Consider the following 25,370-nt stretch of genomic DNA (forward strand, 5'->3'; position numbering starts at 1 on the left):
CCAGTTGGCAGCAGATTGTTCATTTACCTTACATTGTTTTGAAAGAATGACTCTCCATAGCCATTTTTCCATCCCAAGTTTCAGGAATAACAAAACAAAAGTAACTGCTTGTGTCCATCTTTCAGGTAATTCATAGACCAGTTAGAACAAACACAGTTCTTTGAGGATAAGGTCCGTTCTACTCTCTCAAGAACCAAGGACCATGTTTCTACACTGGAAATATGGGCTGCCATATTACCATATTCAAGACTGCTGATGAGCTGGGGAATGGGATGGTCAAGGGCAAGCAAAAGTGTTGCAAAGCTTTCCTACTATTTTTTTTTTAATTTATTTGACAGAGAGAGATCGGAAGTAGGCAGAGAGGCAGGCAGGCAGAGAGAGAGAGAGAGAGAGAGCAGGAAGCAGGCTCCCTGCTGAGCAGAGATCCTGATGTGGGACTTGATCCTAGGACCCCAAGATCATGACCTGAGCCGAAGGCAGAAGCTCAACCCACTGAGCCACCCAGGCGCCCCCTGCTTTCCTACTATTTTTAAGTTGTGTTTTTCTTGATTCAGTGTTTGTGTGGTTGCTATAAATTTTGTTTTCCAGAATTCTTAAAGGGTTGATTCTGACTTTTTTGAATCCGTTTTTCAGTGTTTCTTTGGAGACACAGGTTTTTGGAGCTGCCTACTCTGCCATTTTGCCCTTTATTTTAATTTTTTGAATGTTAGTAGTTTCAGCTTTTGTATGTTTTCTAGTTTGTTAATTTCTACTTTGATATTTATTCTTTCCTCTTACTTCCCAAGAGTGATTTTTTCTTTTACTGATTAGTCAGAGTTAATACTGAACTCTTTCCTTCCTTCCTTCTAACTTCCCTCCCTCCCTCCCTTCATCCTAGTACTTTAATAATATGTTTGTACTTAGTTTTTACTTAAAAAAATCATTATTATAAATTTTCTTAGGTCTTTATCTGATGGTCCTGAGGGTTTTTTCATTTATAATATTAGTTGGGATTTATTTTTAAATTGTGCTTTCATCTAGTATTATAGCATTGTCTTTGGAGAATGTAGTGTATATACAGCATTTTCTTTTTAGAATTTATTAGTTTTCTCTGATATTTTAGTACATAATCAATTTTTATAAGTGTTCTGAAAGTGGTTTTCTATAAATTTTGTAGATTTTATTTTATTTACAAATTATGAAATTAAAGGTTTCATTTTATACAAATACCTGCAATATTTACTAGAGTGACCATCATATTTATATTATTTGTATTTCTTATATCCCTGTTTTCCATTTGCTTTATCTCCCATGTCTGAAATATTGAGTTTAAGTCTTCAGTTCAAATAGTTTCTATCAATTTCTGTTGAATTTTTAAATAATTTTTTGATCTGTTATTTGCTGCAGAAAAGTTCATGCCTATTATCTATTTAGTGAGTATTTTTAATGGAGAAAATCTTCTTCTTCTATTTAATGCATTTTGCTCCTTAATTTTACATTGATGCTCTGTACAAAATTTGGTACTGCCTGATGGATCTTTGCTTACATTTTTTTTAAAGATTCATCCATTCATTTTAGAAGTGAGAGAGCGTGCATGTGCATGAGTCAGGGGAGGGGCAGTGGGGCAGGGAGAGAGAGAAGCCCAAGCAGATCCCCAGCCATGTGGACTCTGTTGCAGTTCTCTATCGCATGACCTCAAGATTGTGACCTGAGCTGAAATCAAGAGTTGGTCGCCCAACCAACTGAGCCATCCATCCATGTGCCCTTATCTTTGCTTATTATTTTAATTTCTTTCTTTTTTTTTTAAGATTTTATTTGTTTGACAGATAAGGATCACAAGTAGGCAGAGAGGCAGGCAGAGAGAGAGAGGAAAGCAGGCTCCCCGCTGAGCAGAGAACCTGATGTGGGACTAGATCCCAGGACCCTGAGACCATGACTTGAGCCAAAGGCAGAGGCTTAACCAACCAAGCCACCCAGGCGCCCCTATTATTTTAAGTTCTATCACTAAACAAATAAATGATGAGTGCTTAAAATTATTAGGTTTTATGATTGTTGTTAATATTCAGAATTTTTTTTTAGATTCTGTACAATTGTGTATACTAGATACTACACTTGTACTTTAAAAATTAAAAAAAAAAAAAAAAACATTTGGAGGGGTACCTGGGTGACTCAGTCAGTTGAGTGTCTGCTTAGGTTGTGATCTCAGAGTCCTGGGGATCGAGCCCCGAGGTGGGCTCCCTGCTCAACAGGGAGTCTGCTTCTCCCTGTCCCATGCCCTCTCCTCCCGGGTTGTGTGCTCGCTCGCTCTCTCTCTCTGTCAAATAAATAAAATCTAAAAACAGCCATTTGGAATAGTATTAGATTTTTAGAATTATGGAGATAGTACACAGAGTTCCCATATACCCCCTTAACCAGTTTTCACCGTTAATGTACATTTTACATCATATACATCTATCAAAACTAAGAAATTAACATTGATGCTGCATTATGAACTAAACTGTGGACTTCACCAGGATTTCACCAGTATTTTGTGAATGTCCTTTGCAGGATCTGGTTCAGCATCTGGTCATGACCTTCTCAGCACCCCTCTAATCCCAGACAGTATCCCCATCTTTGCTTTCATTACAAGACCTCGACACTTCTAAATGACTGGTCAGGTGTTTTTGCTGTGTAGATTGTTTCTCAGTCTGAGTTTGTCTGATGTTTCCTCAAGAGGTAATGGGTTTGAGGCATTATACCACAGAGGAAAGTGCCCTTCTAAGTGAAGTGTGTTGGAGTATGCATGGCACTGACATGTTTTATCATGGGTGAGATAACCTTGAGCACTGGTTTGCCAGGTCTCTCCACTGTACAGCTACTGTCCCCCTTCATATACTCTACTCATTAGAAAGACGTTCTTGAGTCCTGTCACTCAAGGGGAGAGGAATTAAGCTCCATCCCCTAAAGGAGGGGTATCAATTCATGGGAATCTGTTAAAACTACCATCATAGTTAATAAGTATATTAGGGGGATACTTTGATGGTATACAAGTATCCATTTCTTTTTAAAGTTTTATGCACTAATTTTAGATCTTGGATCTGTGGATCTTGACTGTAGCAGTTTTTTCTGTGGTATTCCAGTAGGGATTTTCCTGTTTGCCTTATTCTTTATACATTGATTATTTGGAATTCTTCTGCAAGAAATATTGGTCTTTTCTACCCCATTTATTTATTTATTCCAGAGTCAGCAGACTTTTTCTCTAATAAGCCAGATAGCTTTTTAGACCTGATGGGTCTGTAACATTTTAGACCTTACAGGTCTTGCAGTCTCTGTTACACTTTAGTGGTTTGGAACACCCATAGATAATACATAAATGAATGGGCATGGGTATGTTCCGAGATATCTTTATTTTTAAAAACAGGGGGCGCCTGGGTGGCTCAGTGGTTTAAGCCGCTGCCTTCGGCTCAGGTCATGATCTCAGGGTCCTGGGATCGGGTCCCGCATCGGGCTCTCTGCTCAGCAGGGAGCCTGCTTCCCTCTCTCTCTCTCTGCCTGCCTCTCCATCTACTTGTGATTTCTCTCTGTCAAATAAATAAATAAAATCTTTAAAAACAGGCCTTGGGCCGGATTTGGCCTGCAGGCAACTTCTAATAAGTAATTCATTTATTTATAACAGATGAGCTCATGGATATTTATTTTACTCTTTGGGTTATAAATGTAGTACTATAACTATTTATTTTCTTATTCAAATTGTTCTAGCTTTGGCCATCAGGAGCTCTTTCGGTTGGTTCCTTTTGGCATTTTCCCATCATTCGAAGCTTATTTATTTAATTTTTAAATACTTTCTTATTTTCTGGCACTGCAGGATCCTTGAGGTCATTTTTTAAATGGGCGGTTATATGTATTTTGTTCCTTAGCACATGAGATATCTTCCCCCTTCCTTTTCATGTGAAGGTCCACTTCACTGGTTTTAGAATTCCTAAATTTATAATATTTATTTATTTTTTGATTTTTATTCTGGTATTTTAATGTTCTCTGAAGTAAACCTGATTTTTTTTTTCTCCAACCATTTTGGTTAGGGGAGAGTTGGGGTATGAGAGTGGGGAGTTCAACTTTTTGAAATTAAGAAGTTTTGTAGGGTACCTGGGTGGTTCACTTGGTTAAGTGAACCAGCTCAGTTCACGATCTCAGGGTCCTGGGATTGAGCCCCGCATTGGGCTCTAGCTCAATGAGGGGTCTGCTTCTCCCTCTGCCCTTCCCCTCAACTCATGATCTCTCTCAAACAAACAAACAAACAAACAAACAAATAAAATCTTTTTAAAAAAGTTTTTAAAGAATAGGAATAAAGGGGGCGCCTGGGTGGCTCAGTGGGTTAAGCCGCTGCCTTTGGCTCAGGTCATGATCTCAGGGTCCTGGGATCGAGTCCCGCATCGGGCTCTCTGCTCAGCAGGGAGCCTGCTTCCTCCTCTCTCTCTGCCTGCCTCTCCGTATACTTGTGATTTCTCTCTGTCAAATAAATAAATAAAATCTTTAAAAAAAAAAAAGAATAGGAATAAAGGAATCAAGTCAGTTTATTCTCAACCTCTGCCTCCCCCATCATTGAGCTCTTTCCTTGACATACAGACTTAAGATACAGAGATTTCTCCTGATAGGCCTTATTCATGTTCTTGCCCCATTTTGGTTTTTTCCCCCCACCAGACTTACCTTGGTTAGATCTCTGATGACCCTCCTGGATGTCTTGTTTCTCATGTTCCGTAAGGTTTTCTTTAAGAACCACTGTGTCCTTGGAAAGCTTTTCAAGTGCCTTGTCTCCCTCAGGGATTTGATTTTCTGCACGTTGGTGTTGATTCTGTCCTTTCCTGGTTCCGATGGGAATTTTCTTTGCTTGTGTTTTTCTTTTCATTTCCTTACATCCTTTCTTATGTAAATGAGCCTTTCATTTCCATGTCCGACTCAGCCTATTGGTTTCATTTCATCATTTACCTTTCCTTCTCTCTCTTCTAAAAACAGAGCTCATATTTTCTGCCACCTTTGAAAACACGACACAAACCCTTTGTAAAAATGCAGTAGTGCTTTTCCTCGTTAAAATGATTTTACCGAGAACCTTTAGTGATGATCAAGTTCTGATACAATTTAGAAATTCTCATGAATGTGTCTGTGACTAATGTTGTTGTTGCCAGGTTTTGCCTGCATGTTCTTGATCAAAGAGAGGTCTGTCTGGTTCAGTGTTTTCCAGTTGAGGGGTGTGAGAATTTCTCTTGGTCCCTCATCACTTGGATGTTACTGAGTTCCCCCTAGACTCACCTGGAGGCTAAATTACATGACTCTGAGCCGAATTTCTTGGTCCAGCAGCTATTTCTCTAGTGTAGTTTTGCTGGACTGAGTGAGAAATGCTGCCTGTTTATACTGCCTTCTTGGATGAGATAATCTGAAACAATCAGTCTTCCTGATCTAAAACAGCCCATACCTAGTTGCTTCCCGGTCTTGTCCTATCTTTATCCTTGCCAGGGACCTCATACCCTGAGTTGTAATAATGGGGTTCCTTTGCCTTTCTATGCCTATGGAAGTTGTCCCAGGATGTTGGAAGGATGCAGAAAGAGAGGTCCTTGCAGGTGTGGGGCTTGAGGTCCAGAATCTGGGGATGTCTGTGGATGGCTGCTCTGACGTATACGTGGGCACACAGCAGGCCTGGGCCTTTTTTTTTATTCTTTCTTGCTCTTGGCATCCAGAGGAAAGTCATGTCTTAGTAACACTAAGTTTATCATTCTAGTCCCATATGGCGTGGGAGGCATTCCTTCAAGAGTCTGGAAAACCTTTGGTAACCCTGGGTTTCTGAGCTACTGTAATTTCATATACTGTTCTTGTTTGGTGGGAAGCTGGAGTAGGAATATTATTGATGGTTAATCTCTTTCCATTTGAACCAACAGAGAATTGGAGCAGAAGGGGAGGGAGGCCCCCATGGCAAGCTAGGAGAGTCAGGCCTAAGAGGCTACTCTAAGCCATGTATCGCTGCTTTAGGTCTTCTGTGACCTTGGCAGCGCTGAGGGCAAGTGTCTGAAACTGTAGATACGCTGTCAGGGTGAGTCCTCAGCCAGGTTGGGCCTACTGGGCACGAGTGGATAGTGGGTGTAATGCACTCACTGAAAGCATGGGGTTTGAAGCCAAGATGCTTTGGGCCAAGTCTTCGCTCTCCACTGATTGTCGGAGGTAGGGTCTTAGCCAAGGGCCTTAACCTCTGGGTGCTTCAGTTTTATCCTCTGTTAAAAAAGGGAGAGAATAAAATGACCTGCCTCGTTGGGTTATTTTGAAGATTGAATGAGTCTGTGTACATAATATATAGTCAGTCTGTAGGTATCACATACATTTGACCCGCCTGCTAGTGGAAGGCTGAAGAGGAAGGTGGCGAGTGAGCTCTCTCTACTTGGAAAGGCCTGTCCCGGGTTCAAATTTTTTCCACCTCTGAAGGCCCTATTTGGTGTTAGCTTAACTTGTTCTTTCTCACAGGAGTCTTTCCTGCCCGTCTGACCTGGAGTAGCCCTGTTCCCTCCGTCACTGTTTCCTGTCTTACATTCTTCTCACTGTCATTTGTTTCCACACATTACCTCCTGCTGGCTCATTTAAGGATTGTGCCCCCCCTCCCCACCCCAGCCCGATGGCTTCCTCCTGGTGAGGTGTGGCCCAGGGGCTGAGGACTCAGGCTGGGGACTCTCACGAGTGAGGGGTCCCATCTTGACTCACCACCTACTGACTCTGTGATCCAGAGAAAGTCATCTACCTTCTCTGAGCCTCAGCTTTCTCCCATGTCCAAGGGTGGGGGACATGTCCAGCTGCCAGCCTGGGTATGAAGGTGAAGCCTCAAAACTCACGAGTGCTCAGCACAGTTCCTGGGACAGCATGTACCAGTAAAGGTGATTATCATCATTACTGTTCCTAATGAGACAGCCATCCGCTCGTCATGGCGGTGCTGGTAATAATTGCATTGGAAGCTCCCTGTCCCCGCCTGCCGTAGGAGAGTGTCTCATGCTGGCTGGGATCACAGGGAGTAAATGTTAACTAATGATTTGGCTGAACTCTGACAAACAGTTCAAGGTCTCAGACTGCTTATCTTTGAAAGAAAGGGCCTGGTTGGGTGTGTGTGAGCCCACGAGTCTTTAATATCATTCATGTGTTTGTCAGTAATTGCAGGGGGAGAGGATTGATGACGGTCTCCATTGGGAGGGACTGGGTTTCAGGTGGTGCAGGAGGCCTTGTGCCGGTGAGGTGGGAGAGGGCACAGGATGGGGCCACCAGGAGCTGGAGGCCCAGGTCTGTGTTTTCAGGAGGTGTGAGGTGTTAGTGGACAGCTGGGGAGGCTGGGGAGCCTTAGCAAGACCACGTCCTATATAACGTGGGCTTTTGTTATCACCAGTACAAATTAGAATTCTGGTTCTGTTTGAGAGTCTCCTGAGAAAAAGAGGAAAAGAGGGTCAGAAAATCTATATAGGGATGTAAAGAAGGAAATTAGGTCCCAGGAGATTGCAGGTTCCAAGTATGATGGGAAATTCAGAGCCAACTTTCTTCTGAGCTCCTTGTGAGCATTTTGGTCTTTCAATAAAAGCAGTTCATTTTGTGAACCTGAAAGAAATAGTCTTTGTGAACCTATTTTACAGATGGGGAGACTGAGGCCCAGAGAAATGGGGCAACTTGCCCAGGGTCATGTGGATAGAAAGTGGCAGAGCCAATAGTTTCCCCCTACACATCAGGCTATTAGGGATGGTCCTGTTGATATTATTTGTTGTGGGGGGCACCTGGGTGGCTCAGTAGGTTAGGCACCCAACTCTTGGTTTCAGCTCAAGTCACGATCCCAGGGTGGTAAGATTGAGCCCTGCACTGGGCTCCATGCCCAATATGGAGTCTGCTTGAGATTCTCTCCTTCTCCCTCTGCCTTTCCCCCTGCTCATGTGCACACACACACTCTCTCTAGATAAATAAAGAAAATATTTTTTTAAAATACTATTTGTTGTTGGTATTGGGTTAATTTAAGTAGAAATGGCTGTCAGACTACCCAGTGGCTTGATGCATGGGACCAGAAGTGGTGGCAGTGGCCCTTCTGTTTCCCATTTGTGACTCATTCCTCCTGTAACTAGGAGGGAAGAAACCAAGCCCCCCACCCACAGTGTGGCCCTCAGTAGCTGTGTGGACACTGTGCCCTTGCTGACTCCCCAGGCTTCTTGAGTAAGGCTGCTCAGCATAGCGATCTCCCATAATTAGAAGGACTTACATAAGTAGGTTGACTCTCCTTCCCAGGGAGAAGTTGATTATCCTTAGGGGGTCATATTCTGCAGGGTGGAGAAACATTCTATCTCTGGATACCACCGAAGTTTGTATTCACAGGAGGATAGGCAGGATTAAGTGACCTTTATTATGGAATGAAAAACTACTTATTTGTATATTCTCCACAACCACCCTGTGAAGTAGGTGCTGTCATCTCCTCCTTGCTTGATGAATCATATGAGGCCTAAAGAGGTTTAACTTGCTTAAGAACACATAATAAAAGGCTTACCAGGAGATTTAAGCCAGATAGGCTTGTTCCATAGCCTTATACTAGGTCTGTTTTGATGAGTGAGTGCTCTCCATCCGTCCATGCATCCATTTCTGAACTCACGTCTTTACGCTCCCTTGCACCCATGAATCCAGTCATCTGTCCATTTATCCATCCTTGCATTCCCCCCACAATCCCACTCTCCACCCTGTGTCCATCCGTCCCTCAGCCGTGCATTTTTCCATCCATCCATCCATCCATCCATCCATCCATCCATCCACCTGCCCACCTACCCATTGTGTCGACTGTGTGTCCAACAGGGTTCTCTGCTTCATCCTGGGGAAGAAGTTTCTCCATATGCTTTCTGAAGCTGGAGACCTCCATGCCAACACAAATCCCTTAGCTCCTTAGAAATATCTGGGCTTCCTTCTGCTACTCCTAGGTTCGTGTTCTTGAGAATGCTGCTATTTCGGGCAGGGCCAGGGTACTGTTCACCTTCCTCACTCTATAAACCTGCAGAGTGTTTTTCCCTTCAAAGACCTCCAAATGTGCAAGGCTGCAGGCTCTTCCAGAAAGAGGAGACTCTGGACTTTCTGAAACCTCATTACAAGTGACAACTCAGCTAGCCCCGTTCCTTAATCCAGAGATTGGGAAGCTGCATTAGTTTGGCATGGTTTTACTTTTTTAAACTGTTATACAGTTTGTGTGATACATCTAAAAATTATGTAATAAATCTAAAACAGATGTTCACAGAGCATTTTGTAAGGAAAGGAATTTTAATAGAAATAGGCCAATTTGATTGTAGATAAATCAATTAAGGAAACCATTTAAATCGTCTCTGAAGAAGCCGTGTTATGAAGAGGCAGTATGGCCTAGCCATTTGCATATTTATTTAAGTGCAAAGCAGTGAAAATCATTTAATTATTTTCCATAGCCTCTGTTGTACATCAACCATTGGGAAACAATCTCACTTTTCAACTTTTTTTTTTTTTACTTTTTATTGTGGAAAATTTTAATCATAAAAATTCAGACATGTACATATAACAGTCCTGTAATGAACCCCCGTGCACTTGGTACTCGTTTTGAAAAATGATCAGTTAAACCTGTATTCATTTCTTCTTTCTCACCTTGTTTTCCTACTCATGAGTTTCAAGGGCATATTCCTCATTCATTAATTTCTTTGGGTCAGAATTCCATTGTGTCTATATAGAAATGTAATGAACTTTTGAATGTAGGTGTTTTACTTTTTCATCGAAATTTAGCTTTTTGGGGGGTAGAGCATTGGGAATTTTCTGTCTTTTTTTTTAATTTAAAGAATTTCAAATCTAGTGCAAAGTTGAAATCTTCCCTTTTACTGACCAGTTATTAGCATTAGGACTGGCATTTTTCTATGTGTGCTCTCCCATGAGAATCCTTGGAAACTGGGCAGATTTTTGTACCTTTGAAGATATGTAGACAGTGGCACATGGCTTTAGACCCCAACAAATAGAGATTTAGGTCTCAACTCTTAGCCCCACATTGGAGGCTGAGGGAGCTTACTGTGGGTGGGGGCAGGGAGGGATAATGGGCTTTGTCGATTCAGATCAGTTTTGGGCAGTAAGGAAGATTTTTGTAGTTGAGAAAGTTGTCGTGGCCTTGTGACTAAGAAAATAAGTTGGGGGTAAGAGTGTTTCAGATCCCAGCTCTGCCCTTATCAGCTTGGAAGTTGGTTGGGTGACCTAATCTCCCCGAAGCTTCATTTCCTCCGTGTACACTGGGGATAGAAGGAACACCTGTTGCCCTGGATTGTCGTCAGGGGAAAATGAAACGGGACCACCCGTGCCCGGCGTTTAGTACCTGGCCAATGAGTGTGACTAAGCGTTCATATTATTACAAATAAGGGTACATTTAGCACAGTGCTTACCATGTAAGTGCTCCATAAATGTTACTTACTGTAACTAAGGGTGAAAAAGTCACACCAAATTGGTCTTTAAATGTCTGATTTTACTTTGGTGCAATGAAATGAATAAAGAACTTTAGTGAAAGCTCGCCATGTGATTTCAAGCAAGAGTCAACCTCGGACGGACAGACAGATGCCACCAGCGGGCATGGCATCACACAGTTGTCATGGGAAATCACCGAGTGCCTCTGGTTCCACTCAGTGGTGTCCTAAAATAAGCCAGCCTTCCTGAGCACCCCTGGGAAGTGTCAGCTTCCAGTGTTGCGCAGCTCGCCCCCGGGGTTGGGCAGGTGCTTCTGTCATGAGTGTGGGCTTTGTCCTCTTGTTCCCTGGGACCAATTTCTCTCCTCTCTGCTTTCTTTCCTCTCCTTGCTCACTTTCTTATCTTGTGTCCCAGGTCGAAAGGATTGTAGACAAGAGGAAGAACAAGAAGGGGAAATGGGAGTATCTGATCCGATGGAAAGGCTACGGAAGCACGGAAGACACGTGGGAGCCAGAGCACCACCTGTTGCACTGTGAGGAGTTCATCGACGAATTCAACGGGCTGCACGTTTCCAAGGACAAACGGATCAAGTCAGGGAAGCAGGCCAGCGCCTCCAAGCTCCTGCGTGACGGCCGGGGCCCGTCGGTGGAGAAACTCTCCCACAGACCTTCAGAATCTGGGAAGAGCAAAGGGACTTCCCATAAACGGAAGCGCATCAACCCTTCCCTGTCCAAGCCAAAAAAAGGCTATTCAGCCAAGCCCCCCGCGGGAGGCGACAGGGCCACCAAGACCGTGTCTTACAGGACTACCCCCAGCGGTTTGCAGATAATGCCGCTGAAAAAGGCTCAGAATGGCATGGAGAATGGGGATGCCGGCTCCGAGAAGGATGAGAGGCACTTTGGAAATGGGTCCCACCAGCCTGGCTTGGATTTGAATGACGTGGGAGAGCAGGAGCTGGCGGAATGCGGCGTCAACCACGCGGCATTGGCAGAGAACGGCCTCGGTACGTGGCTTGCCTTTCCTTCCTCTGTTTGAGGCTTTTCCGGCAGCCCAGGGAGCTATGTAAGACCGCGCTCCTCCACCATCTACCTCCACCCCAACACCCCGGACCCTTAGCTGCGTAGTGATTCCCCTTCCATCTCTCTCACCGAGGGCCAGGTGGCCTTGGCCGTGGGCCCACTCTGGTTACAGACACCTGTGCCCAGGGCGGGGGCGGGGAGGCCAAGCCACTGAGGCTCCAGCCAAGGCCTATAATGGGCTGAAAATTCCTGACCGCTGGAACACACCAGGGCCATGGGAACCCCTCCCGAGCCCCTGTTGTGAGGGCAGCTCTAAGTCTCAGGTCACCCTCCGGGGACCCGAGACTCCTGTCCCCAGAAGACATGCTTTCTGCCCTGGGCAGAGCGTGCTTTCTCATTGAGCCCTCGCAGTATAGCCCAGAAAGGTGGGGTCTGCCCTCTCCTCAGACCCAGTCTGGACTTGAAATTCTCCAAACCCGTTCTTAAGCTGGAGCCTCTGGAGCCTCCTCTGTTGCTGGCCTGGGGGGATCTGGCTCCTTGTCTGCAGAGGTCCTAGATGGTGCCCTGACCCCACCCTCTGCCTGTTCTTTGCACCTTCTTCTTCCACCATGAAGCAATCCAGCAAAGGTTACAGAATTCCTCCCTTTTACCAAGTGCCCACAGGTAAGGTTAAGGAAAGGGGAGGCCATGACCCAGGTAACTAAAACTCCCAAACCTGACATTTCCTTAGTAGTGAAATTACTCCTTGCCGGGGCCTTAGCAGCCCAGATCTTCCGGGTCAGCCGACTGTAGGGCTTGCAGGCGCACCCCCATTTCTCAGATACCCCGTGGTCTTGCTGGTGGCGTTTTTCTCTTTTGCTGCCAGAACCCCAAAGCCTCGGGATGAGCGTGGACGACCCGTGCCCAACGGAGAAGGGACATCTGACACCCTGGTGGAACCGGAGTGTGTGTGGGCGTGGGGGTGTGGGGCGCAGGTGGGACAGGCTGGCAGAGCTCCCAGGAGGGGGCGTGACGGAGGCAAACGCACAGGAACACGGTGGTGATGGCGGAGTGCGCGGTGCTCAGGGCCTGCCCCCGCCGCGGCGAGCGGGGGTGTCTTCAGGGAGTCTTGCTGGGGAATTTGAGCGATCTGCTTTGAGGTTCCTCTTTCTCCAGAGAGAGGAATTTCACCCAAACAGGATTTATTTAGCAGTGTCTGCCCCAGATTGACTCACGTTCCCGTCTGGGGATCCCTGATGCTCACATGACTCCGCCTGCTAACATATGTAAAAGCTGTTTGTTTTAAAAATTCATCTCTCGGGGAGGAGTGGGCTTGTGTAAATGAAGCCTGGCATAAACATCCGTGTTTGACGCTCCCCTGACAGCTGCCCGGGGCGGAGGAATTCCCTGTCTTGGGGAGGACAGCTGCTGGGGGGGGCAGATTCTGAGGCTCCTTGGGTGTGGACGCAAGGAGTGTGGCCCTGATGCCCCGCACCCCGGCTGGTGGCCGTCCTCTGCCCTGCTCAGAGCGTGGCTGCCCCGAGAGTGGCAGGAGAAGCAGGAGGAGGGACGGTTTGCTGACTGTAGCCACCGGCCCCGGGGCGCAACAGAGAAGCACACCGGTAGAGAAGTGTAGGTGCGCGTCTCATTCTATGTGACTTTCCAAAGTGGGGCAAGCTCCTAGCCATGTGCTCTCCATCTTTGGGCCTCGTGGATGCGCCCTGGTTCATGATCTGCCACTGGGACGCGGTGCCCCACAGCCAAGCGGGGGAAGGTGAGGATGAGCCTGCTGGCCTTGTTAAATCCCAGTCTTCACTCCGGAATGCTTCTCTAGACTTTTCTCATCTCTGGTCTCTTATTGGCCTTATTCCCGCCCCCCCCCCCACCTTGAATGTTCTCTACTTGGGCGTGTACCCGGATCGCGAGCAGCAAGCTACCTACCTCTGTTTTGTTCTGTTCTGGGTGTTCTCAGAGGGCTCTTTGGCTTAATCACATTGCATAGTATTGGTGTCCTTGACGTTCCCCTGTAACGTTAAGGCTGAGGTTCTCAGATTTTATGTGTGTACGATTATTTGGCGCCTTGTTAACAATGACGGTTCCATAGAATCTGACTTACAAAGTCTGGGACAGAGCCCAGAAGGTGGGTTTTTAATAAGCACCCCAGGTGACTCTAATGCATTTGAAATGTGCTCTGTGGCAAAATGGGGGCGGCGTTAAGGCTCACATCAGATGTCAGTTTAAGTCAGTTCATTGCTTTTTAAAATTAAAAAAAAATATATATATATTTTTATCTTTAGCACTTCCTAAGGGCTAGTCACCACACTAGGTGCTTGTAGCAATAAAAAGATAGGTAGGGACTTCTCCCAGTATGATGAGAGTGGCTGGCTCCAGGTCAGCGTTGAGAGGTTCCTGAGGCCAGCTCAGTGGAGAAAGTAACATGTATATTACACACATGTAACATGCAACATGCAAGTAACATGTATATTACACGCATTACACAGCTTTGCCAGGCCACATTCACATCCTCTGTGATCACTGGGCTGATAAATTCTCCAGGCACTGTCAGCCTTTAACACTCTAGTTAGAACTAGCTTACTATCGTAGGTCTTAGAATAACGAGGAAAAGATTGGGAATCCGTACCGAAGGCAGAAAGTGGTTTGGGGTTCTTAGATCAGACTCAAGACAGAGGGGTTCTGTGGTTCCAGAACTTGTCAGCAGGGGGTCGGAGGTGTAGTCAAGTAAAACCTGGCTCTGCTTATGATTTCAACCAGAGAAAAGCCTCGTTGAAGCCAATATCTGTACCCATGCAGAGATCTGAATGTTGTCTTCCTCCCCACCTTTCCCCACCTCCTCTGAGGATCCAGTTCCTTGTGGCTCGAGGTGAGCCCGTGGGGTCTGTAGGTAGCACAGAGGCGGGATTATCTTCGGCTGCCAGAAGGGGCTGGGGAGATCCTGGCTTCACTTTCCCAGCATTTGTTTTGGGGGTGGGCCGTTGCTTTTTATATGATTTTAACTTCTCGTTGGTGAATTAAGGTTCTGCATACAGAAAAGCAACTTATGTAACACGTTACTCATTTACTGCTGACTTCCCTGATCTGTGCTGTGGGAACAAATGCTAAATCGGGGCTCTGGCGGGTGGTGTTTTGGTTTCAGCCTGCATTTTCCCCAGCAATGTTTGTGAAATGTGCGCAATGACTGTGTACCGCTCTTGATTCGGACTCCTCTGGTAATGACAAATGACTCTGTGGTCCGGAACCATCTGCCTCAGTATCCCTTGGGGAGCTTATTAGAAATGGGCTCCACCCCAGTCGAATGAATCCAGATCTCAGGGGCAGGGTGTGGGTTATGCATTTCCAATGCGGAATTTTAACTATACGGTCATCGCAGAGGAAGTATTTGGTTTCTCCGCAGTGGTTCAAGGATCCGTTTGCTGGTAGAGCCGGTCACACGTTAGATGTTAAACTGTGTAAGTGTGAATGGGATTTGGTCCCCCAAAGGTTTATAACCCCATCACTTCTCCTTGCTGATGCATTTTTCAACCAGACATCTCTCTCTCTCTCTTTCTCTCTCCCTCTTTCTATTTCTCTAAAATAGACCAGTTTCATCTGTATGGAAAAGCTGTTGAGTTAGCTGCCTTCTCTCATGGCCTGGTCCAGGAGAACCGGTTGGCATGCTCTTGTCTGAGCGCGCCGAAGCACCAGTACTTTCCAGATTCAGTGAGCCCCTAACCTGTCGAAACATCCCTCACTTCAAGCCAGCGTTCTGCCCTGAGCACGAGCACTGCCCGCGGGCGCACAGCGTTCTCTGTTCTCTGAATGTCCCTGAAGCTGGTGAGCTTCGAGCGCTGAGGCTGAGCCCGTGGCCTCGCGTGTGCGTATCTTGGAATTCTGAGAAGCTGTTCCCTTGTGTCCCGACGACTGTTGCCTGTCATGCGGGCCCTGCAGCTCAGATGCTGCTTGGTTCAGTGTTTTCAGAATGGTTCCTATCATTGAATGAGTCACCCCACACAAACAGGCAGCATTTGCCATTTCTTTCTATTGATCTTTTAAAATGATCTCAGCTTTCACTTCTATGATGTTTGTTTATCTCTTCCCATGCCTCTTCCTGTACGATTTATTGTTTTGCCCTTCATTGATCATCGGGGAGTAAGCGTGTTTTAAAAGCAACTCAGGACTTAGCAGGAGCGTGGGTAGGGCCCTGTGGCTTCTAAGAACTTAGGGCTCTACACATGGAGCCGGCATCAGAGTTCCCGAAGGGTGTGTCAAAACACAAGGCTGTTATGCCAACCCTCCAGGGGTCTGATTCAGTGGAGGTGGAGTAGAGCCCGGAAGTCTGCCTTTCTAGAAGTTTCCCAGATGCTGCCGCTAGTCTGGGGACCCCACTTGCAGATCCACTGCTCTAGGCTAATGAGCACCAAGAGGGTTGAGATGAAAATGGCAGTTGTTGGTCCTTGACTGAGTGGAAGCCCTTCTGCTCTGGACCCTGAGTTGTCATCCATGAGCATCCTAATGGGGAAAGTTTGTGAAATGAGTTAAGTTCAAAGTTCTATAGGATAAGAACTCCTCTTTGATGAGGCCTTGGGGTTTACAGAGCACTTTTTTTGATTCTCATACAGTCCTGAGAGCTAGCTGTGGCTGTTTCTACCCATTTTACAGAGGAGGAGACTGAGGGTACGTGTGCCCAGATTGGAACAAGGAGAGAAATCCAGGCGCTTCGACTCCAGAGCTGGCCTCTGCACCACTGCCCCTCTGGCTCGCGGGCAGTACAGGGCAGTTCCTAAAGCCCTGACCCCTGACAAACACATGCCCTGAGTGCGGAGGGTGGGAGAGCTGGGGCCGGGCGTGCTGATGGGGCACTTGAACTTGCCCTTCTTCCTTATTACTGGAAGGATAGACTCTTTCTAAGCCTGAGATAGTGGGACTAACTCTGTGCCATTCAGTTTGAAACCCTGGATAAGATGGTCAGTTCCCTAAAAAACAAAACAAAACAAAAACAAATCAGAAAAACAACTTAAGGAACTCAAGGACGATGAACTCAAGGATGACCAGAAAACCTGAATAGGCTCTATAACTATTAAAGAAATCATTAACTGAATCATCACAATGTTCTCATAAAAATAGCAGCAAGAAGGCCCACAAGGCCCAGATGGTTTTATAGGCAAGTCTACCGAATACTTCAGAACAGATTAATCCCTGTCTTATCCAAAGGATTACAGAGAACAGAAGAAAAAGGAGAAACACTCCCAATCCCTTTGAGGAGGCAAGTGTAACCTGGATTTCCAAGCCAGACAAGGAGGGGAAATGCAAGAAAATCACAGGTCAGTTCTACTTAAGGATATAGTGCTGAATGTCCCGGATACTTCCTCAAAACTAGAAGTTGCTAGAGAAACTTCTCACTCCGTGCCCTGACCACGACCCCAGTTCATGACCTTTAGAGTCACCACTGCTTCTTGAGGTGCCCAGACTGCCTCCGGAAGAGGCCGAGGGGAAAGTTGGCTCCGAGTGCCACGGTCCGCGGCCACCAGCCACGGAGTGAACCACGTCAGTGGCCTCTGGTCCACGCAGGTGTCTGTCTGCCCCGCCCCAGCTGTTCTGCCAGCGCACTTGAGACACCCGCCCCCAGGCCCACAGACGCTGACCAACTTCTGTGTTATTCAGAAGTGAGTCGTTTTCCAAACCAGTATCAGCAACAACAGCAGCCTGGGGGGGGGGGGTGTCTGGTTTGTCTTTCCAAGTGTGGCCAGTAAGTGACCAGGGGCTAAGGAATGAAGTTAAACCTCTCTTACGGGGTAACGTGAAGACCTTTCAGCTTGGCCACTGCCTCAGAGCAAAAGCGCCAGACGGGGATGGAAAATCTGACTGTCCCCTGACCCATGGCAAGTCCAAGGGGGAAGTCAACCTCGTGGTTGGTCGGTTCCCCGCTCCTGGATTAGGTTTTTGGCATCCAGAGAAGCTGATGTCAAGATTCGGAGATCGACTCATCACTTTCCTTGTCAGCTCAGATACTCTTTTCCCCTCTCAACTACCTCAAAACAAGTTTTAGGAACTGTTTCCAAGTGGCCATTCATTAGCGGTGAACCCAAGCAAGTGGGGGAGCAGTAAAGCACCGCCACACCCCATCCCCCCAGAGGGTACAAGCAGTAAGAGGGTGCCTTGTCTGCAGAGTAACAGAAATCGGCTTGCCAACTCCTCCTCCTCCCCATCGGTGTGGACCCCCAGGCCTGAGGCTTACCCCCACCTCCCAGCACTCAGACAAAAGCCCAGTTCTCTTTGATGATTAGGGCAGTGGTGGTGCTGAGCCCCTCCTGGGTCCTGCACTTGGGATAGCTTCCAGTCCCCTCAGCGTTTCTCGGAGTTAGCGATGGGACAGTGTAGCCACACAACAAGGTCTGCCGTGATTGGCCTTGCCTCTGCACAGGAAGACGGAGGCTCAGTCGAAGAGGTTGAGACACAGAGATCAGAGGGGAGAGCTTGAGTGTGGTGCCAGGACCGGCGATGCTAAAGCTCTCAGAGGACTGTGAACAGTTTTAGGTTTTAGGAAGGAAAAAAACCGCACTGCAGCGATTTAAGTTCAAACCAGCACACGTTTCCCTGTGTCCTGGGGCATGATTCTGGCCAGGACCCCTGGGGCCTGCCTCTGAGACATCTTTAGTGGTTCCAAAGATGCTGACTTGGCATTCCGAGGAAGGGGAATGACTAGCAGTGAGCGATTTCCCTCTGGGCCTCAGATTAGAAGGAACACACACCACACACACAGAACTAGAATCTGAGGCCTCACTGAGAAGGGGACATCCAAGTAAAGCCTGGAAATGGTGAGAACATCTTGTTTTAACTTAAAAAACCCATTTTTATCAGGCTTGTGGCTCTGCTTCCCTTTGAGGTGCCCGGAGTTTTCTAGCACCCAGACTGTCCTCTTCCTGACGGACATGTGTGCTGCCGCCAAAGACACCCTCTGGCCAACCCTAGCGACTGCCAACTCTGTCCTGCTTTTCCAAGCTCTGTCGTTGTGATTTCAGTTTACAAATGAGCACGAGGGTCTTCTCGTGTTTCTGCTGGGGTGTTCCTCTCCCCGGGAGTGGCCCAAATATCGTCTCGCCACCAACACTCAGTGTGGTGGGTAGATGAAGGCGTTCGTCCACGTGGCCTCTGGCAAATGGCCCACCCTCTCTGGGCCAAGTTCTTCATTCTTAAAGTACGGATACTTGTGGGGTTGGGGTACAGAAGACATGAACTCCTTCCCAGAAAGCTCTAAGAATTTTACCTGCCATAGGGTGGACATTTGGTGAATATTAGCTTTTATTATTTCACACCCCTCCCAGTTTTCTAACTGGATCTTTGTGTTTTCCTACTTGTGTTTTAGAGCACTCAACATATTGTGTGTATCAGGGCACCTGGGTGGCTCAGTTAGTTGAGCGACTGCCTTCTGCCCAGGTCACGATCCCTGAGCCCTGGGGTTCAAGTCCCTCATCAAGCTCCCAGCTCCGCAGGGAGTCTGCTTCTCCCTCCGAGCTCCCCTCTCATGCTCTCTCTCTCACTCTTTCTCTCCCAAATTAAAAAAAAATACTATGTGTATCAGTCTTTTCTTATAGATGTTTACTCATCTGGTCCTCTTTGAGTGACTACAATATACCAGACACTGTTTAGACAAGTAATTGCAGTGCCTTGTACCACAGAGAGATGAGAAGATGATCTTGAAGTAGCTGTGGCCAGGGATGCCCAAGCCAGCTTGGGGAGAGAGTTAGAGAGGGCTTCTTGGAGGAGGTGATGCACAAGCTGATAGAAGGAGCCAGAAGGAGCCAGGGAGAAGGCAGGGATGGTGGGGGTGTTGACGGCAGGCTCAGGACCACAGCCAAGGATCCACGTGTGGGGGCTTGGAGCTCTATCACAAGAAATGTGGCAGCCCAGGCAGTTGTAATCTAGCCCACAGGGGAGCCTGAGGCTCCGGGGGGTTCCATCAGGGTCGGCTAGAGGATCAGACAGGGGGAGCCTGCAGTAGGAGGGTGTTTTTGGATTACTTCTGGAAGAGGCTGAGGAAGTCCTTCACACAGCCCACACTCTCCAGGGCCTGTGGAGCCTGCCCATCCCGGCGTGCCTGGCACCAGGTGCACACCTGTCTCCCTGTGCTCTAAGTGTGTGTGGGTGGTCCGTCTCTCCTCTTCCATCGTGGCTCACCCAATGGCGATTCCCCGTGTCGGTTGGAGTCCAGTTTTGCTTGCACATGTAGAGCAGTATTTCTTCAATGACAGCATGGACCTCGGTGTGTAAGGGTCACAACCTGATCACCTAGGTGATCTCTGCTTGCTTCGCTCCCTGAGAGCCTCCTGAGCCCCATGAGGGCAGGCGTGATCTCTCTTTTGCCCATGATAGGTGTTTAAGAAACACCTGCCGAGGGAGGGAGTGGATGAATGAATGGACACAAGAGAGAAAGTGAGAGTCCCTCGCTGCTGTGTGATGTGGGTCCTGTGCCAGGTTCACGCCCCCCCTCCCCCCGACTATGTCAGCATCACCTCCACTGGGGGCTCTCCCGTGTTCTCACATTACGCTCCCTGCTCCTGGGGACGTGACACGCAGAGCTCATGTTTTGTCAGGTTCTTTGCAGCAGCAACGGAAGGATCCACTTCCCCTTGTGTGTCTGACAGTTGTTTTTACCATCTGCCGTGAGGGCCCTACTTGCTACGCTTCTTCTCCCTTAATATTCACGGTGTCTCGCAGGCTCTGAATTACACGCCCGGGCTCCCCCTGCACCGCCCCTGGCCCTGCCCCCCATCAGGGGTACTGCAGATCCATTTCTCAGAGTGCATTTCCTTTGGGTTGCACTTCCGTGTTTTGCATAGTCCTTGGCCGCGGAAGAGAATATGCAGTAGACTTCTTAGTAGAAATCCCAGTGCAGGAAGTGATTAGATTTTCCTTTAAACTTGCTGTGAACTCTGGAGGTAGTAGGGCAAGGATGGCCTTGGAGCCAGAGGGTCTGTGAGTCAAAGACACGGTCTGCTCTTGTGGAGGCACCACCCCTCCCAGTAATTCTAAGTAACGCGGGAACCTCAGCTTCCCTGAAATTCAGGACATGTCCAGAGGCATCATTACAAAATGCCAGATGATGGCTAATGTGATGAAGTATGATTTTCAAAAATTCGTCCATTTGGGCTTTTCTGGTGAATTCAGGGATTCTGGACTCGGGGACAGTGTGGGGCTGGGACAGCGACCAGCCGTGAAATAATTCCACGCGTATGGAGTTCGGGTGCATGTTGGGTACTTTGAACTCTTTGTGACACTAGTGGGTGCAGTGACGGGGGTTGTTTTCAACTTCAGTCCCCGCTGAAGATCCCGACCGCCCAGCCATGCTTCTGTTGAAAGACTGCTGAATCTGGTTCCTCCCGATGCGCGGGACATGTGAACCTTGCACCCACTACCCTCACCTTCCCTTCTCAGGGTGCTTTCAGAACCGTCCACAAGGCATTAGGGATCTTGGGTGAGTCAACCACAGACCAGGAAATGGCTCTCATGCACGAGAACTATCACTTTCTCTTCTAAGAACTGTAGCTGGGAAACCCTAACCCTGCCGTCGACAAAGCGATGGTTTCGCTCAACTGTGGAGCTGATGAGTCTTCGCTTTTATTTATTTTAAGCCTTCTTACTGCTCCTCTCTGCCATAGTTTGCAGCTGAAGGTGCTCCAGTGTGAATTGCCCTGCAGGGGGTCCCAGTTCTTCCTCCTCTCTGTTAATCTGTCTGCTTCCCAAGGCGCTGACCTTGACTGGAATAGTAGAGAGGATGGATAGGACGGGTGGTGCCTGGGCTTGCGGCTCTCTTGGGGCCAGCAGCAGACCCCTGTCCTGCTGTCTGGCCTCTTGTTCCCACTTCTCCTTCAGTCAGGAGATGGAAACTAATGTAGGTCCTCCACTACAGCCACTTATTCCTTTGTTGGCTCATCAGGTTCAGCAATGGCCTTCTGGGCTGCACTGGTCCTGGAGATTTAAGAATGCCCAGCATGACCCTTGTCTTTATGACTCTGAGGGTGAGGAGGGAGTCAGACAGTCGAGAAAAGGTATGTCAGGACTGGCAAGGTATGCAAGATAATCATCCTGCAGCAGGATTCCCTCCTACACTGTCCAGTATGGTGGCTACCGGGCACATGTGGTGAGATTTCAGTTAGTTAAAATTAAACAAAGATTTTATAATTTCAGTAGCCATGTGTAACTGTTGGCTACTATATTGGGTAGAACAGCATAGAACATTTCCATCATGGCAGGATGTTCTACTGGAAAGCAGGATTTGCCTGTTTCTGCCCATCAGCCTGACCCAGGCGCCAGGCATCTCATAGACACTCACTAATTATATGCTGAATGGATGGTGGAAGGTAGAGTAGAGGCTGTAAAAGAAGGAGGATGTACAAAAACAGCCACAAGAAGAGAGATGAGCTGCTCTGGAAGACTTCCCAAGCCGGTAACAGCAGAGCTGCATTGAGAGGGATGAGACCTTTAAGCACATGGGCTTTCCAGGATAGAGAGGGGGTCTGGTCTCTCAACCTCTCCCTTCTGTGTGCTGATGGCTGAGACCACAAACAGTGTTACTACTTTCTGTCCAAGGGAAGGAAAATTCGTAGTACGGACACTGTGTTGTCTCCTTGGATGTCTCTGAGAGGTGAGATCTCGCTCAGCTGCCATGGGGCGGAAGGAGCAGGTGTGATAGGAGTCATCTAGGTATAAGATCAACCTGATTTCAGAAAATAAATGTTTCCAAGCACAGGACCAATACAAAGGTGTGGAAGTGTGACCAGCACATTGAGAAATGAATATGGGATGCGTCCCAGCGTCAAGAATGTCAATCACGAGGTTGGCACGGTACAATGGGGTTGCTCCATTTGTTTTTCACTCATTCATTTCCCTGATGAGCACTTTGCAGAGCAGTTGCTGTCCACCACGCACTGTGCTCAGCCCTGCAGCTGCAGAACTGAGGGACACTCAGGCTGGTCCCCACAGAGTTCAGTGGGGGCATCGAGCAGGTGTGCAGGTGATAATAACACTGCAAAATGAGCTCGGCTTGGTAATAGCATCACCTGAAATCAGTCCAGGCATAATGTCTAAATTTTCCTTCCTGCCCTGTGCAGTGAAAACTGGGCTCTTAGTCGGAGGGCCCAGGACTGGTGTTAGATTTGAGCCTTGGTGGTTGAATTAAGCATCCAGTTTGAAATCAAGGTGCTGGAGGGTAAACCCTATTCTGGCACTTTCTGATGGCCTGATGGCCTTGGCTTCTTGGTTTATTTTTCTGTAAAATGGGGATAAAATTGGGTCTTACAGGGTTGTTAGAGTTGGATGAGGTAAACTATGTGAATCGCATAGCAAATACCCAACAAAATATAGGTATTGCCTCTGGTGAGCCATAGAGAGAAAAGACTTTGAAGATGAGGCGGTATTGACCCTGAAATCTCCATTTTGGATGGTTCTGGGCAGGTGTAGAAAATCTCCTAGCCCCACTGCCTGTGATAAACCAAGAGTTGCCCGAGTTCCTGAGAGATAGACCATGTCAGCATGAAAGAAGCATGGATAGTGCTGTCCCTCAGTTGGGGACAGTGTCCTCTGGTGATCTGTCTGAACTTTTCCTTCCTTCCTCCCTGTGCCCTTCTGTGCCTGAGGTTTGACACGGTCTTGGTGGGGAAAATGGGCAGAGACCCCGCTCCCTGCCTGGACTGGACGTGTTTCTTGAAAGATGATACTGTGTGGTAGAAGTCTCCGGTGGTCCGCGGCTCATCAGTGCTGTCCTCTGTGGCCTCTCTAGCCCTTTACCTCTCCCCGCTCCAAACCCAGGGAAGCTTCCCTTGTTTTTCTATTTCTTCTTATGTGTCTTACAAACTGCAGTGCGCTTCCTGGAACACCTTTCCTTCCTGCACACTGACAACTGCGTGCCATTTCCTGATAGTTTTGGAGCCATCACTATTTCTCAGTGGATTGTCCTGGTTTCCTCCTCCTTGTAGCTCAGCTCAGATGACTTTTTCCGTCTCTAAGGGTCTTTCCTTAGGGAGTCCTTCACCCACCTGGATTCTTTCATCTTTTGTTCAAACTGATCATCTCTGTGTTTTAATATATTAATCTAATATTCTTGCAGATTAATGTGATTATTAGTATATTTTGGATTCTTTCTTTTATTTTGCATTATGTGTCTCTCTGCTCCTTCTCCCATCACCATTCAGTGATATTTTGAAGCTTTTTATTGGACTGTACATTTTATAGGTTCCCTTGCCCTGGGCTGACTTGGAAGCCAACCACATATTGTATTTTTATTCTTCAATTTTAGCATTCATATTCAACTATGAATTTTTTCAAACAGGGTGTTCTATTGAATATAGCAAGGAGGATACTACTTGGCTTTTAATTCACATTAGACATTGTTTTTGTTTTATACACCCAATGTTGTTAAACACCAAAGATTGTGTTTATTTCTGTAGTGAGTAATTACATTTATGAAAATTTTTTTCACCTACTGACAATTTTTAAGACCAGATTTGTTTCTTGAGTCCTAGGTCTTCCTTGGAATTAACTGTTTTATATGGTGAAGTTTCTCTTTGTGATTCCTTAAGACTCTGATAGATAAATACTATTGGCATTGGGGGGGTCTGAAAAATGCCTGTTTACTCAGGCCTTTAAATGCCGCTTTAACTGGGTATAAAAGTCTTGGTTGATGCTTGTTTTCTCAATACTCCAATGGCAGAATTTCCTTTCTTCCCAGGCCAGTGCTGTTGCTGTTGCTATCACTCTGTCTTCCCTTAGTGATGATCTGATTTTTTTCCCTGAAGGCTACATTTTAAGATCTTTTCTTTCCTCCTGACATGCTGCTGTTCATCATTTGTCTCTTCGTCTTACTTACCAGAGTGCTCTTTAAAACTAAGAACTTGCCCTTTTTTAAGTTATAGAAAATACTCAGCTCTTACCTCTTCAAATATTCTTTTCTTAGAGCTACCCCATGAATAGGACTTTAGTTTGGTTCTTATTTGCAGAATATTTGTTTTTTAAAGTGTGTTTGACTTTTTTTTATATTAACATATAATGTATTATTTTCCCCAGGGGTACAGGTCTGTGAATCATCAAGCGTACACATTTCCCAGCACTCACCATAGCACATACCCTCCCCAGTGTCTACAACCCATCCACCTTAGCCCTACCTGCCCCACCAGCAACCCTCAATTTGTTTCATGAGATTAAGAGTCTCTTATGGTTTGTCTCCCTCCCGATTCCTTCATGTTTCATTTTTTCCCTCCCTAACCCCTACAAGCCCCTGCCCTGCCTCTCAAATTCCTCATATCAGAGAGATCAAATGATAATTGTCTTTCTACGACTGACTTATTTCATTTAGCCTAATACCCTCTAGTTCCATCCTTGTCGTTGCACATAGCAAGATGTCATTGTTGCTGGCTGCATAGTAGTCCATTGTGTGTGTGTGTGTGTGAGACATCTTCTTTATCCATTCATCTGTTGATGGACATCTAGATTCTCTCCATAGTTTGGCTATTGTGGACATTGCTGCTATAAACATTTGGGTGAATGTGCCCCTTTGGATAACTACATTTGTATCCTTAGTGTAAATACCCAGTAGTGAGATTGCTGGGTCATAGGGTAGATCTATTTTCAACTTTTTGAGGAGCCTCCATACTGTTTTCGAGAGTGGCTGCACCAGCTGGCATTCCCACCAAGAGTGTAGGAGGATTCCCCTTTCTCCACATCCTCACCAACATCTGGCATTTCCTGACTTGTTAATTTTAGCCTTTCTGACTGGTGTGAGGTGGTATCTCACTGTGGTTTTGATTTGTGATTCCCTGGTGGCAAGTGATGTTGAGCACTTTTTCATGTGTCTGTTGGCCATTTGGATGTCTTCTTTGTAGAAATGTCTTTTGATGACTTCTGCCCACTTCTTGATTGGATTATTTGTTCTTTGGGTGTTGAGTTTGTTAAGTTCTTATAGATTTTAGATACTAACCCATT

General features: G+C 46.8%; 1 protein-coding gene across 1 annotated transcript in view; it reads left to right on the top strand.

Annotated features, from left to right (window-relative positions):
- Window positions 1-25,370, top strand: part of CDYL2 (chromodomain Y like 2) — a 165,889-nt gene that overhangs the window by 98,049 nt on the left and 42,470 nt on the right. The window contains exon 2 of the mRNA XM_082711063.1: window positions 10,816-11,404. Within this exon, the coding sequence (XP_082567189.1) occupies window positions 10,816-11,404 (589 nt within the window). The remainder of the gene's footprint in view (window positions 1-10,815; window positions 11,405-25,370) is intronic.

This window comes from Mustela nivalis (genome assembly GCF_964662115.1).
Source record: "Mustela nivalis genome assembly, chromosome: 18".
NCBI classification, from domain to species: domain Eukaryota; kingdom Metazoa; phylum Chordata; class Mammalia; order Carnivora; family Mustelidae; genus Mustela; species Mustela nivalis.